The sequence below is a fragment of the Planococcus citri genome, chromosome 1 (assembly GCF_950023065.1).
Source record: "Planococcus citri chromosome 1, ihPlaCitr1.1, whole genome shotgun sequence".
In the NCBI taxonomy this organism is placed as follows: domain Eukaryota; kingdom Metazoa; phylum Arthropoda; class Insecta; order Hemiptera; family Pseudococcidae; genus Planococcus; species Planococcus citri.
In genome coordinates this window covers 61,787,058-61,803,130 of record NC_088677.1, presented here as the reverse complement: position 1 = coordinate 61,803,130, position 16,073 = coordinate 61,787,058, and the positions used below count along the sequence as shown (strand labels likewise).

The following is a 16,073-nucleotide window of genomic DNA, read 5'->3' as shown; positions in this document are numbered from 1 at the left end:
ATATCAACCTATTGTAAGGTATTTTATTTCATTATTTCATTTTTTTTTTTTAGATGGATGTTCACGCATTGGTCGACGAACAAATGCGTCAAAAGTTGACCCATCAAGATCAATCGAATAGTGGCACCACTACCCCCATATCGGCGGATAAAAAGCGTACCACTTCGCGTAGATTATTCGGTTTATTCCAACGGTAATCGATTCCGTTGCAAAATAAAATTGCCTAATCGACTATAACAATCAAAATGTTGCGTACCCTGTGTGGCGTTTACTAGACTTCGATATCTAGTACGCCGTTAAATGTTTCTAAGAGCTTTGTTATTCATACTAGTCATTTAGTTTAAAATTGATGTAAAGTAATACTGTTTTATATGTAGAGATATTTTATTTTCTTCTTTCTTTCTTTACGTCTTGTTTCCTATTTATATATCGTATGTAAATTTTTTTTTCTATTTAATCCTACGAACCTTCAAGTGTTTAATCGAAATGCGCCGAATGAAATTCAATTTTTGTATCTCCTCTCAGGAAATCCGTGTCGAAGTTACCAGCGTTTTGAAGGAAAAATTAATCTTGTGATCCAATTTATATGCTTGATTTTTTTCATTGACTTTTTTTTTAAAAAAAAAAGATGTACTTATTTTTTTTTAAATTAATCATTTTCAACACCTACCTACCTATTGTGTATTTTGATTTATGTGAAGGTGGAAATGATGGAATCATTTACGTGTGTTTTTGTTAAGATTTTTCGTGATGAGTTCCATTTTTTCATCGACTATTTTCCTGTTTTACTATAAGTCCTTCATTTTGTACATGTATCTATGTTTGATAAGTATTTGACCTCGACAATTTTAATTGTTAAACCGTAACGCAAATTTGTATGATGAAATTTTATATTAAAAAAAAAAAGGAATAAATTAATTAATTATTTTTAAGGCAACGAAATATTGTGTAACATTTTTACAGTAAAAATCAATTTTTGAAATAGAAATACAGCACAATTTTAGTTAAACCTTGTTTTCTTCATCGACCTTGTAAATCGCATTAGATTTAGATTTACTACGAAGACCATATTTTTTTGTGTGTTTTTCAGGTAAGTGAGAATCTTTTGTCCTTACAATATTAAGGAACTTGTGTTGTTTAAAAAGCCAAAAATCAATGATTCCATTTTTGGCTGCAAAAATGAATAAGTACGTTAAACGTTTTGTCGGGTTTGTAATAGGTATTTTTATTTATGATGACATTGATGACAATATTGAATAAAATTATCGATAATAATGAGAAAACACCTACGTCAAAGTCTTTTTCCATATTCTGGTTGGTTCAGATCATTCGCATAGTGTCTACGATTCGATAAGGATTCGATTAATATGTCACGATTTATACGATGTAAATAGTTCGTTGAGCTTGGTTTATAAAGTTCAAACTTTTTAAATAATATATTTTTTTTTAAATAAAAATAAAAGTCACTTGTTATGTTTCCCAACAGCATTTTGCGATTTTTGATGAATTTTTCAAAATCAAATTTGAATCAAAAGAAAAAGAAAAAAACCTTATTTCATCAAATTGACCGAGAAGGCTGAAATTCGAAATATACTCCTCGTTGGTACCTACCTACCTACCTACCTTATTTTTATGCCTGCCAAATCGATTTGAAACAATTTTGCGCAGTTCTAGAGCCTTCAACAAGTTTTTACTCAAAGCTTAATATTTTCATAAAATTTTACTAAACGAACTTGAAAAGCTGAAAAATCTCTCTGAACAGTCTGAACTTTAATTTCAACACGCTATAAGATAGATGTGGTTTCATGTCGTATTGGAGCCTTCGGCGATTTTTTTGACAATTCCAGTTTTCCAGAAAACGTCATGAAATCTGTTCAAATTACCTCAAGCTCGTACGTTCGACACGGGTGCTTGCTAATGAAGCATGATCGATTAACGAAATGCCCCGGATGGGACGGTGGTCTCAGCATGGCAACGAGACTATAGCATAAGAAGAGCTATGAATGACCTGCGAATCCCGGAAGATGAGGCACGTTTTTAAAGACAAGTAAGTGCCTATTTAAATCTTCAAGTAAATGTTACAATCATACAATATTTAGTCCAATTATTTATATTTTTTGCTAAATTCGTAAAAGTTAACTTTACATCGTGAAGTTTTGGTTACATGGGGTTTCAGGTGACATGCTTTTTCGATCTAGCTTAGCTTCTTTTGAATCGAAGACTGTGAGTTCAAAAGGTTCCTATTTAAGCTCTTTTCTTCCAAGCAACTCGATGTTTGATCGAATGAATTTTAAATCTCCATGTACTCTTGTTTATTTAAATAGGATAGGGGGAAAATGACTAACAAAACTCTTTTTGAGCGTTTCAGAAGAATTTTGACACAAAAACATGATCATGATTTTCAGAGTGTTCGAAAAATGTGACATGTGATCTATCAAAATGGGTTTTACCTCCCCACTTTTTTGAAATTTCTATGTTTATTTCACAATTTGCCGATCAAAAGTCCTGTTTTTGGCAAACTTACTTAACTTATGAGATTATGTTTTTTTTGTTACCAAATGTACCTAAGTCACGGTATCATGTTTTAGGAAAACTTGTCAAAAAGCATCAATTTTTGGCAAAATAATCAAAAAGTATCCATTTTTGTCGAAATTGTCAAAAAGTGAATATTCTTGGTAAAATAGTCAAAAAGGGATAATTTTTGCCAAAATTGTCAAACGTTCTTGTTCTTGTCAATATTGACCAAAAGAATTCTGTTTTTGCCAAAATTATCTACAAATTCTCGTTTTTTTACGAAATTGTCAGAGAGAGTTAATTTTTTGCGAATTCAGTTTTTCGATGAAGTATTGTCAAATGGTCGTAATTTTTACCATAATTGTTAAAGGACTTGTGCTTTAATGCTTTTGTGGTGGTTTGGGAGGTCTTTACTTTGAGGGAGACCTCCGCAAGACCAGCGTGCATATAATAAGCCCAGGGAACCTAAACTTGCCCGATATCCTTGCGAAAGATATCAAATTGCAGCGATGTTGAGACACCTCATAAATGATCATAAGACCGCTAAATGTTCGTAATATTTTATTCACTTCTCTGGTATAACACACGCGAAGATTTATAATAAAATACACTACACATTATTAAATAAAATACACTTGTAGTATCGACTACAAGCGGAAGCTCTGAACTTGCTACCTTACGCTAGCACCAGTGAAAATATACCTAACGAGCTTTCAAAGCTCAAAGCTCGGAGTGGCGCGTCTCGAACTACTTCGACAGAGTGCACTACTCGTAAGCAGTGCTGCCACTCCGACAGGAACACAACTTCCCTCTAGGCGGAAGCTGCGGGCGCATCCCCTACCGGTACATATGCCCCGCTTCCATTGAAACAGCGTGGACATCGGAGATGCTGGTACATTGAAGCCAAAAATTGGCCAATCGGACAACGGACGGTAGGGCCCCTCTGCCCCGCTTCTATGAACCCGCAGCTTCCAAGATGTTGAATAGCTAGGTTCTTCGGCATCCATCCACGACTTCCAACAAGTCGAATTTTCAATTTTTTTAAACATCTCTGCTGTTTTTTCACGGCACTAGCGACTTAAAATTACCTTAGATGCAAACAATAAATATTAAAACAGGTTACATCTTAGTCGCTAAAGTGCTACAAAATTCACAAACACAAAATATTTACATAAAAAGCAGAGAAATGTACAAATTCAAAATAAATAAAAAATGAATCAAAATCTACAATTGTGCAAAAAACACGCGCTGAGCTGCGTATCAACTGGTTCGATGTAAGGCCAAAACTGCGCCAAAAGCTTTGCCAACACGAGATCGATGAACTCTTCTGCTGGAGCAATTAACAGGTACTTTTTTAATTAATTACGCGTTCCGAATCGTATTTCTTGATGTTAAACTAAACAGGGACTTTCTTCTCTTTCTACAGCAACTTTCCCGGATTCAATCAGCATCGAAATAAGCTCACTGGAGCCAAACGGGGATGACTGTTTTCACCAAGGGCAAACGATCCAAAGTTCATTGGTAATTCCAATTGATCAGAGATGCCGGGAAAATACTCCGATAACCGGAAAAGCATCAGAGAAATTACAGGTACGTTGAATCTTGGTTACGATTCATTTTATTTTCTCTAACATGTTGGCGATATTTTTCAACCTCTCTGTTATCAGCAAGCTGACATTTTTCCAAATTGGAAGTTTTCGGAGCTGGAACCGGAATCCTTTTTTATCATCTCTGCTGCAGTAAGTACCCTATTTACACATCTCTATTTACGCGTACAAAGTGATCTTGTTAGCTTTAGATCGCGTCGCGTTTGTTTTCTCTCGTGTTGTGTTGATTCAGTGCCGCGTTATCGTCACAGACAGCTAGTCGCTCATTGCTATGTCCACACACAGCTGGGAATATTGGGCTATTCCCACGGACAGCTAGGAACATCTCGCTCTATTCACTGACAGCTGGCCAGTTGCGATTTTTCCAAGTTCAAAAATTGCGATTTTCTCTCATTTTTTCGCAATTGAAAACCTTCTTGCGCCTTTCTCGACCTGTGATCGAACCTGGATTTTGAACATCTCTATTTTTTGTGAAAAATTACTCGTTCAAAATTCCCCAACACATGCTCACGCGATTTTTCAACTTCTCTTGGAAAAAAAAAAAATTTACAATTATTTACAAAAAATTCTAAACCTATGTGAACTACTAGTTACGATTAGTCAAAATAAATTAAAATAAAACTAGTCATAAATTAAACAAGACTAAATTTTATCCGAAGTGCAACTTTGAAAAAAGAAAAAAAAATTCTAATAACAAAATGAATAACAACGCTTAAATTAGCACTAATTCCCAAACTATCGCGAAAAATACACAGTACTACTTAATCTGAGCACATCAAATCAACGAATGAAAGCTCTAATGCTACAGTTGTGTATCGGAAATTCCATAACAATAGATGAGTTTTTCAAAATGGCGATTTTAAAGATAAACTTTCACATAGCTAAAATTATCTTACTTTTAATCTCATCAAAAATGTTGCACTCGGAGATGAAAGTATATTAACGCTACATGTATGCTAAAAGTAGTTGGCCATGAACGTACCAAAAGCTCATTTCTCACTTAGTTTGGCCTTGGATTGATATTTCGTGAAAGCTTTCACAAAATATGCACGTTCGAAACTTTCCAACATCTCTAAGTGAATAAAATTCAAGGTTTTTCTTCGCTTTTTGTTGCGAGGATTATCAAGGCCATCCTGTGCATTTTTATCTCGCAAGTTCGAGCTTTCAGCGTTGGTAGGTACCTGCTTCGTTCTCGAACGCGTTTCATATCTCTCCCGCGCCGCTTCCCTCTTCTCTTTGTACTCCTCTTCGTCCGGAAACGTTTGTTTGAGACAATCTTCGAGCTTTTTCTCTAGGAGGGGGGGAAGCTTTTTTTGTAATCTCTTTTTTATCTCGCGGAACTCTGCATCATGTTTTGTAACATCTCTTTTAGGTCTCTCTGCTTCGCAATTTTGGCGAATTTTTTCCAGGGTTTTTTCAGGCTGCTTTCGCGAACCTCTTGGTAAATATTCCGGATCTCTGGGGTCATCGACCTCCTCCTCATCAGTATTTTCTTCTTCCATTTCAGCACTCTGATTTGTGGTTTTTTTCTTCGAAAAATCTCTGATTTTTTCCACCAAATCTCTGTTGTCGAATTTTGATCTCTGCTTTAGGTCATTTTTGAGCTCTTCCAACTGGTTTTTATTGAGGTATGACGTCATTTGGCGAGTGTTAACAATTTGCTCGTCAGTAGGATCAGCTACATTTTTGACCATGTAACAATTGCTACCTACATGCTGCTCGACTGTATATGGACCATAGCGTTTTTGAAATAGCTTTTTTGAAAGTCCTTTTTCATATGATGACAAACGATGGGAAGTTAACATGACCAATTCACCATTTTCGAAAATGGTAGGAGGCCCATGTAACTTATTGAAAGCGACCTCATTATTTATTCTCTGCTGCATTCTTTTTTCGCGAATGAAATTCACTAAAGCCTGCTGCTGGGTCATATTTTCAATATTCTCATCAACCACTTCTTGGGTATATACAGCCTTTCTGGCCAATTTGTCAGCTACGAAATTATTATGATCGTATTTTCTCGCCCTTACATGTCTCAACTCGAACTCCTTGAATTTTTTAGAGAGTTCAATGACCTGCTGAAACGCTGCTTTATGATGAACTGGTTTTTTGTTGGTGTTTTTCCAGTTATTTTCTACCCATCTCTTTGAATTGTGATTTACTGCAGTGACCAAATAGTTAGAATCAGAAAATACTTTGAGCTTCTCTATCTGGTTATTTAGGGCAATTTCCATCGCTTTTATCAACGCAATGATTTCTGCCAAATTATTCGAATTTTTGTATTCTGGGTGCACAACTCTTTCCGAAACATTGAAGTCTCCACTAGGTGTCCAACTGATTCCGATACCCGCTATTGCTTCATCTGTGCCATTTTGAGAACAAGCTCCATCCACGGCTACCCAGACAAATCCTTTCTTGTCAACAATGAGCTTTTTTGGATCCATTTTTAGTTTTAGAGCTTCTTCTGACATTATAGATGGAACATCATTGGCACGTTGCTCTTCTTGTAATTTACTCAATTCAAATTTGGCATTTATTCCAGTGTTGGGCACTGGCAAGTCTTGAGCCAAGTTATCAGGGATTCCCCAAACTTCGTTTGGCTTCACTCCGAATTCGGTAGGTGTGTTATTTATTTCATTTTCCACCTGTTTGGCATATTTGTGCCAGCCATGATGAGTATAATCGAAGTCCTCAGCTGATTGGTTGATTTTTACTCTCAGCCTGTCGCCAATTATTCTCATTGTTCTTTCCACTAAGCTTGATTGTGGATTGTACTTGGTGGTGTGGCCAATTTTTACACCATAGGATTTGAGCAAATCATTCCAGGTATCACTCACAAACTGAGTACCATTGTCAGTGATCACTTTGCGCACCTTGTGCCCCAGTTTCTTTATCTCTTCGAGTATCTCTTTCATCGCTTTTGAGACCTCTTCTTTGGTTGCCACAATCAGGGTTTTGAGCCATACTTTGGCAGTAAATACACACTTTACTACTAGCATGTATTTTGGGTCCTTGGCTTTGTTGGCGATTTGGCCAATTAAATCAGCTGACAAGACATCTGCTATGCCATAAGACTCAATTTGAGCATACTCTAGCTTCTTTTTCTGCCCAAAGTTCTTATTGTGCTTGCAATCGAGGCATTCGCTTGTGGCCAATTTGGCAGATTTTGGCACATTTGGCGAATAATACATGCGTCGAAATATCGAGTCAATTTTGGCAGCTCCCACATGACCATATTCTTCATGTAAGTACATTATGGTATCTTTGTACAATTCATCAGGCATGCATGGCACTTTAGATCCATCTTCTCTGATTCGATACAGTATTTTGACACCTTCTTCTTCTTCCAAAATGACATATTTTTTCTCGAGCTGTTTCTTCGCTTTTCTCTGCTTGGAAGTCATGTCAATCTCGTCCGCTTGAAGTCTCCGAATGACTTTTGACCAATTTTCATCTCTGTTTTGGTACAAGTCCAGCCTCTTAAGACAATCAATCAACTGCTCCTTGACCAAATCTTTGTAAACAACGCCAAGTGGCACCATATGAGTCCAATTCGTGCTGTATAGGGTCAATTCAGGTGCTTGTCTATCCCACCATTTTCCAACTCTTTTTGGCAGGTCATACACAAGGTCGTGGCAGTTAAAATGCGTTATCCACGCCGCTGCTTTGCGATGTATTTGAGCCAATGTGTTAAATCGGTGCACAACTGACATTATGTCCTTTCTGACATGCACAGTATATCCATGAAGCCACATTTCGAGTTTTTTTAATGCATTCGCGAGTGAGTACATCTCTTTCTCTATTATTGTGTACTTCTTTTGGTGCTCTTTAAATGTGTTGCTCACAAACAGCACAACATGATCTACGCCATCTTTGTCTTTCTGGTATGCCACCGCATTCATGGCATCTTGGGTGAAACTCGTTTCTAGGTAGAAATCTGCACCATCAATGGGAGTGGCTAATTTGAATTCTTTACGATACTCGTTTTCCAACATCTCTAATGCATTTTGCTGCTCTTCACCCCACTTGAAGTTTTCTTTTCGAGTCACTTCATAAAGTGGCACTGCTAGCTGCTGATAATCTGCGATGAAGCGCTTGTAGAATCCAACAATTCCCAAAAATGCCATAACTTCTTTTTCATTTTTGAGTTTGAATTCGCCTTTCTTGTTGGTGTGCTTCTTTTTGAATTCATCAAGCTTTTGGAGCTTTTTATTTTGCTTCAAAATTGCCCCAGGCTGGAGTTGAAAACCAAGATGGTTGATACTCTTCTTGAAAAACTTTGATTTTCTCGGATTGAGCCTGAGTCCATTATCTCTGATTATTTTCAGTGTATCAACTAGTAATTCCATCATCTCTTCGAAAGTCATCGCCTTGAGTAGCACATCGTCTACATACTTCGTTCTGCCTTTTTTTGTCTTCATGATGGTGTTTATCATTTTCACAAATAATGCAGATGACACTTTTAATCCATATGGCACCCTTATAAACTGGTGGACTTCTCCATCTACGATGAAAGCACAATACTTCCTATATGCCTCATGTAGTACCATCTGCCAAAATCCTGCCACAAAATCCAGGCAGCAATACATTTTGGCACGTCCATCTGTTGTTATAATTCTATCGAGCAGTGGAGCTTCATTATAATCATTCTCGAGTATAGGGTTCAGTTCCATTGGATTCAAGCACAATCTCACCTCGCCATTTTTCTTGATATTTGCTACTAGAGCATTGATGTAAGGTGAAGTCGAAGGTTCAACGATCTTTTTGGCTATCATCACTCTGAGAGCTTCTCTCACAAGTGGCATCTGTTTATTAGATGGAGTGTACTTAGGACCATGGAATCTTTTTATATTTTTGGGATCCTTGAATCTCAATTTCATCGGCGGTCCTGTCCATTTTCCAGGATATTTACTGAACACACAGGCAAACTCTTTGAGTATGTCAAATGCTTTTTTAGCCTGTTTCTTCGTAATGGTTTCTTCCTTTACAGCTTGCTCCAAATCCGATTTCAGTGTTTCCAAAAATATCTCTGGACCATCGTCCACATCTTCAGGCTCCATTTCCTGGTACTTATCAGCTGTGTTTGCTCTTTTGGATATGTGGTCAATTTGCTCAACGCTCTTTTTCTTTACTCTGATTCGTCTGAGTGTAATCTTCTTCTTGTACTCTTCCTCGGTCATAATGTTGAGTATTTCAATCTTCTCTTGGCCTGGAGGGCAGCATGTGGCTCTTTTGTTTTCCACATCTGTCTTAATTCCAAGTACCTTCATGGTTTTGGTACCAATTATAAAAGTCTGGTTACACCCTTTCATAATGTAAAATGGAATTTTGAGCTCGCAATCTCCAAATTTGAGTTTTGGCACAATCACATATCTGTATGTTTCTACCTTTGAATCGTCAGCTAAACAGCACACAATAGGTTTTTTCAGCATGATATATTGAATGCTATCATAGTGATCTCTGAGCAGGGTGTTTGCAGTTTCTTCTGATATGACATTAGGAGTTGCCCCTGTATCGAGCTGCGCTGGATAAGTGGTGCCATCTATCGTAAGTGGCACTACACACGTGTCAAATTTATCTTTTTCTCTGAGGATTTGCTCTCTGACTCGAGCCTCAATTTCCTCTCTGCGCAGCGGTGGTTTAGGTGTAAGAGGTTGCTGGATTAAATTCAACGAAGTTCCTGCTGTCGGTTGTGCACTCTGAGTTGTGTTTTGAGGCACATGTGTTGAATCTTGAGATATACGTGTTGTGTTGGGGGGCTTAGGGGTTGCCCCAGTCACGTGATTGACTGTTATTTTTAACTTCTCTGATGCCCCAGCGGATTTAACAGGTGTTTGCAACGTCTCTGATAAGTTTCGTTCCTCCTCATGGGGGGAGGGGATTCCTATCTTGTTGAGTAGCTTTTGGAGCGCTTGTGGTTTCATGAACTTTTTTAACTTCTCTATTTTCTTTACAGCATCAGTGACTTCCTTTTCGATGTTTTTAGGAATGTCTGAATTCTTCTTTTCGATCAGAATTTTCTTCTTTATTACTTCATATTGCAAGCCATCTTCCTCAGTTATAACTTCTCTACTCTCTTCAGTCTGAGTGCCATGTTGCTCAGTGCCATTCTCAGGAGGTTTCTTCTGATGCCAATCGTAATTGTACATTTTATCCATCTCTTGGAACAACTCTGTTTTGCGTGCAAATCTGGGATAATATCTGCCATTTTTTCTGCTTAAATGGAATTTATGCATCACTGGCATCATGTTGTAATCTTTATCAACTCGAAATTGACGCTTATATCGATCTTGTGAGTCTCTTTTCAAGTCCAAAAATAAGGCAGCAGGAGACCACCAAAATGACACAACATCGTCTTCCAGTGACTCTAGCGCTCTTCTGTAGGCAAAATACTTGTCCATTGATACTGGATTACTTGCAGAAGTTTTTGGCTTTACCAGTGGAAACAGTAAAATAATTTTCTCGAATCCTTTCTGCTTTAAATTCTCCATAATCTGCTTCGCATAATTTTTCACAACACTCGAAGCCATGTCTGAGTAGTTCAGTTCATATTGAGCCAGTGATAGAATGGCTTTTTTCTTCGTAAAGGTGGCTGCTCTGATGGCTGTTTTCAGATCACTGATGTTGATCTGTTCTTTGAGATAAGGCTGAGTGATTTCAGGCCTTCGTCGTGGTATTATGTTTGCTAAGAATACAGCGAGTGAATCTCCAATGAGTTCAAACTCTTCTTGTGGTAGCTCATGGAATTGCTCCACTTGTGCTAATTTGCACGCGTCAGCTACTCGTTTCCCGACGGCAATCCTGCTGAATCAATTGATCCCTCAGGTGAGGTAGGGGGGGACTGTTGCTCCTCTGAGCTTTCATTCTCTGATGGTGTTTCTTCCTTACTCATTTGATTCACACCATGTGTCTTTTCCTTCGGTTTTTTATACTTATTTGGTAGTCTCTGATTTGGGCTGACTTTTGTTTTTGTCGTAGCTAGGCTTTTTATACTTGTCAGTTGTGCGCTCACTTTTGTTTTCATTGATATTATTCCGCACTGTTTGTGAATTGGAGCGCCTATCAGTGCCGCCAAAACTGGATCGACGATTCTCTGATCTCTGTTGGACATTTCGAGTCTGAGTAGCAGGCCTTTCTGATTCAGGTGGTCTTTGAGCAAACTCTTCAACACGAGTCATTCCATTCAGTCTTTTCTCGAAAATGTTGATGTCTTGCAATTCAATCTCAGTGAAACGAGGTCTGAGACTGGGTGTCATTTTGTAGTATATCATCATAATGATATCCTCGAATGGTGAGTTCGTAGTTTTGAGCACTTTCAGCCATATCATCAATTCTGAGCATTGTGTGGTCGAAGATGTTTTACACACTGGCATATTTCTGAAGTGATTTCTAGCCTCATTTTGTCTCTGAGGACCCCAAGCACAATCGATGAAATCTTTTCTCAATTGGTAATAATCAGTATTGTTTTCTTGCAAATCTTTCCAAGGTGCCATATGAATCAGCTTATCATCAATTAGGACCATTAGGGCATCGCAGTACTGACTTTGGGATACTTGGTATGGCTGCATACGTCTTTCAAATCGGTGCAAAAAGTTGTAAACTTGGTACTTATTATCTTCCGAGTATCTTACCCCAAATTCACGCAATCTGTCTGGTCTTATGTTGAAATTTGAGTTTCCAAACTTGATTCTATAATTTAGTCTGCGTTCTGGGGGGTTGTTTTGTTGCTCATTTTCAGCCTGAATCCATCTAGGATCAATCTGCACTTCTTGATCATCGTCGTTTCCGTGTCGATCATTCGCTCGATCATCGCGTCGATCATTTCGTCGATCATCTCTGTTATCGCGATTATAGTTACTGCTATTACTGCTGCCGTCGAAGCTGTTACGATTGTTGTTGTTATAATCACTGCTTCGGTCGCTATTTTGATCATCTCTGTTATCTCGATCATTTCTGCTGTCTCGTCGATCACGGCTGCCTCGATCGCTGTTTCTATTATCTCTATTATCTCGATCGTTGTTTCGGTAATCTCTGCTATCTCGATCATTTCGATAATCTCGATCGTTGTTTCTATCATCTCTGTTTGATCGTGATTCTCTTGAAGATGATCTATCGCGATTATGTCTGTTATCATTTGTACGATAGCCGCTGTTGCTGCTACCGTTATTGCCACATCTCTCGTTACTGCGGCTGTCGTTATCAGTGTTGCCCCTGTAGGGGGCAGGGGACCTTGATCGATCTCTAGATCCTCTCCTTCCTTGGAAAAGATCTGCGCCTTTGCCTGGATTTACACTGCTGCGACTGGCAGTGTTATCGGCATTGATACTGTTTACGTTGTGCACAACTGTAGGCACAACAGGGGGCTGGTAGGGTGGTTCTTCTGGATCATGAAGCTCTGCTATGAAACCGTCAACGTGATCTTTCCATGATAAATATTCTGCTCTTTCGATCTGCATATTTTCTTGATCTTCCAAGTACTGCATTTGGATCTGATGCATTAGGTTACTCATGTACATATTTCTCTCTTTCATTTTATTTATAATGAGCACGTGAGAGGTGAGTACCCGATCAGTAGTTTCCCTGTAAGCTCTGAAAGTTGTTCTCATCTCTGATCTTAGATCATTGATCTTTTTCTCGTGATCTTTTCTGAGATCTAATTTCATTCTGGCCATTTGAGCGCGTAGCTCGAGATATAGGTGACCTACATCCTCTCTGGTTCTTGAAATCGCCTTTTCAGAGTCAACTACTCGACTACTAATGGTGTCTTCATTTTTATCGTGATTATCAGATGCAGCATAGGCCCATTTTCGAAAAATTAACTCGTCCTGAGATAATGGCGCTGGATATTGCTCATCAGGCTTTTTCTCAATTTTCAAATCAATTTTCTTCTCAAAATTCACAGGGTCAAAACTGCAAATTTGGGCCATTTTGGATTCAGCAATATTTTTTAAACATCTCTCTGATCGGTTTATTTCATCTTCGAGTTCATATTCCAGTTCATTTTGGTTTATCGATGCATCAGGATTTTCGAATCCTGTCATCAGTGCACTGCTTCCAGCTATAGCTTCGTCGGCACCATTCGCATCTATTTCGTCTAAGTCAGTTTTTAAAAAATCCAAATCACCATCCTCGAGTGCTTCCTGATATTCCTGGGAATCGATCCGAATTTCAGCACTCCGCCATTCCCTTCTCTGATCCAAAATGTTCTCGTGCAAGCTGCGCAATAATTTTCGATCTCTAATTTTAGGTGGCTTCGATTTAGGTGTTTTTTGAATTCCTAATTGTTCTCGGCGTCGAAAATCAGCATCTTTCGCAGCATTTCTGGTCGAACGTCTCAGCTGCTTTTTACCGTTATTCTGATTTTCATTTAAACATCTCTGATTTTCATTTACACATCTCTGATTTACGCCGTCACTGTCATATTCTCTGATTTCAGGTCGCAATTGTGTCACACGTGTATCCAAGTTGATCGATGGAAAACTGGATCGTCGCGAATTGTCAATTCCAGGATTTGGAGAATTATTTTCAGCCGTCATCTCAAATAATCGTCGCATCCGTTCAGGTAATAATTCAAGAAATTCATCCGATAAATATTCCAAATTACTCGTAGCCATTATCGAACTTGTAACTTCTCTGTTTCAGGTACGTGGTACAAGCTTTTACAACGTTCGGCGCTTGACCTTGAGCTTTCGTGTCGAGCTTGTTCAACTGTGCTCGGTTTTTCCAAACCAAAGCTTGTCGAACTTGGTATGAAAGCTCTATTTCTTACGCGATTTTCGACACTTTTTCGCGATTTTTTCGAGAATAAAATCTCACGTACCTGTTCTGATGAACGTTGTGGTCGCCAAGTTGACCGTTGGTTGATCGTTGCAGTCGCCTGGTTGACTGGTTGGTCGCCTGGTTGACCAAATTGGACCGAAATTTTTCCGAATAAACGATAAAAAAAATTCGCGATTTCTTCGAATCGTCTCTGTGAGGTAAAACCTCAAATGGAAAACTAGTTTCCGATGCAATATATTGCAATTTGCGTCTTACGAGCGCAATTGTAGGCTAGGCCTGAGAACACGCAGTGTGCCTCGTTTCGACTAAAACGTCTCTGCTTGCGCCTAAGTATTGCAATAAATGCAATTTTGAAAAGCCCTGGGTTAGAGAACCACGCTTGGGCGCCAAATATGTGGTGGTTTGGGAGGTCTTTACTTTGAGGGAGACTTCGCCAAGACCAGCGTGCATATAATAAGCCCAGGGAACCTAAACTTGCCCGATATCCTTGCGAAAGATATCAAATTGCAGCGATGTTGAGACACCTCATAAATGATCATAAGACCGCTAAATGTTCGTAATATTTTATTCACTTCTCTGGTATAACACACGCGAAGATTTATAATAAAATACACTACACATTATTAAATAAAATACACTTGTAGTATCGACTACAAGCGGAAGCTCTGAACTTGCTACCTTACGCTAGCACCAGTGAAAATATACCTAACGAGCTTTCAAAGCTCAAAGCTCGGAGTGGCGCGTCTCGAACTACTTCGACAGAGTGCACTACTCGTAAGCAGTGCTGCCACTCCGACAGGAACACAACTTCCCTCTAGGCGGAAGCTGCGGGCGCATCCCCTACCGGTACACTTTGTTTGCCAAAACATCCAAAAAGCAATCATTTTTGTTTTGCCAGCCTAAAAAGTCCTCTTTTTGTTTTAATGTTTTCCGAACAACTAACAAGTCCTGTTTTCTTAGAAAAATGCTCGAAAGCTTCTTTTATCAAACATTTCCCCTCTCCCCAATTTCATTTCTATCAATTTTTATGACAAATTTTTGATACTTTTGAAATTTACTTTAGAGGCACTGCGGGCCCCCACAAAAAAAAATTTCCATAAAAAATCTTGTCAGAAAATTAAATTTTGAAAAATTTGAAAAAAAAATATCCTCGTATTCAGTCTACTTACTGAAAATTTAAAAAAATCATTCTGAAAATTAATCAAATCCTCGATTCATTAAAAATACTTCGTGAACCCAGACATCAAATATTGAAAAAACAGTAAATGAAAATGCACACATGGTAAGTTAGTTGTTTAGAGAGTTTGAGTTTTCGTTATTTTATTTATTTATTTTTTTCTTTACCAAGCCCTGTTTACAAACCTAACATAAGAGCTAACATGACGCATAAGAAGATCCATAAAAATGGGAATCTTATGTCAAAACATAAGAATTAGCCAATCAGAGAACGTTTTTGTACGAAAGCGCACAATATTAGCTTACATTTAAGTAGGTATTAATTATGACAGATTACATCTCCAAACTCAGCACAAGACTAATTACAAAAGACAAATAAAAATGTGGCATCTAAAACCACCATATTCCACTATCGCTCATCACGCCCAATCACGCCCCGCAATCAACAAGTTTTGGAAAAAGCATGATACTCCCATAGCATCCGAAATTTCGTCAGCACAAATTAATGTTTTTGAACCCTGGCGAATTTTTAAAAATCCGAAATAGACAATTTTTGCTGATTTACTTATGTTTTTGTTTTTTTAACAGACACTCATACAGTAAAAAACGTTGATGATGAAAATTAGTCCTAAAATTAAAACTAATATCAACTTCTCCGAACCAAAATTTTTAGTTATCTTGGAATCTCCAGAGTTGGTTTTTCATCTTTTCTCAAGTTTTCAAATTTCTTCAGACGACGCGGAAATTAATTTGGGCTCAGAAAATCGAGTTCTCGCATATTCTCGACCTGACGATTAACGAGTTTTCGTACTAATTCAGTGATTTTTAGGGGGGCACCTCATCAGGGCCACGCAGAGAAAATCTGGACCCGGGAGGAGATCTGAAGAAAAGACAAGTTATGCTATTGGGGGGGGGGGGTGATCGTTTTTTGGTCGACAAAAAATTGTAATTTTGCGCATCGATTGTTTGACCGATTTGTAAGATGATTTTTTTTCT

General features: G+C 38.2%; 2 protein-coding genes across 3 annotated transcripts in view; one reads left to right on the top strand and one right to left on the bottom strand.

Moving 5' to 3' along the window:
- Positions 1 to 1,009, top strand: part of LOC135833204 (bicaudal D-related protein homolog) — a 99,566-nt gene extending 98,557 nt beyond the window's left edge. The window contains exon 9 of the mRNA XM_065346889.1: positions 54 to 1,009. Coding sequence (XP_065202961.1) covers positions 54 to 197 — 144 coding nt within the window. The 3' untranslated portion in view covers positions 198 to 1,009. The remainder of the gene's footprint in view (positions 1 to 53) is intronic.
- Positions 1 to 16,073, bottom strand: part of LOC135833207 (membrane-bound lytic murein transglycosylase B-like) — a 161,087-nt gene that overhangs the window by 109,524 nt on the left and 35,490 nt on the right. The window lies entirely within an intron of this gene.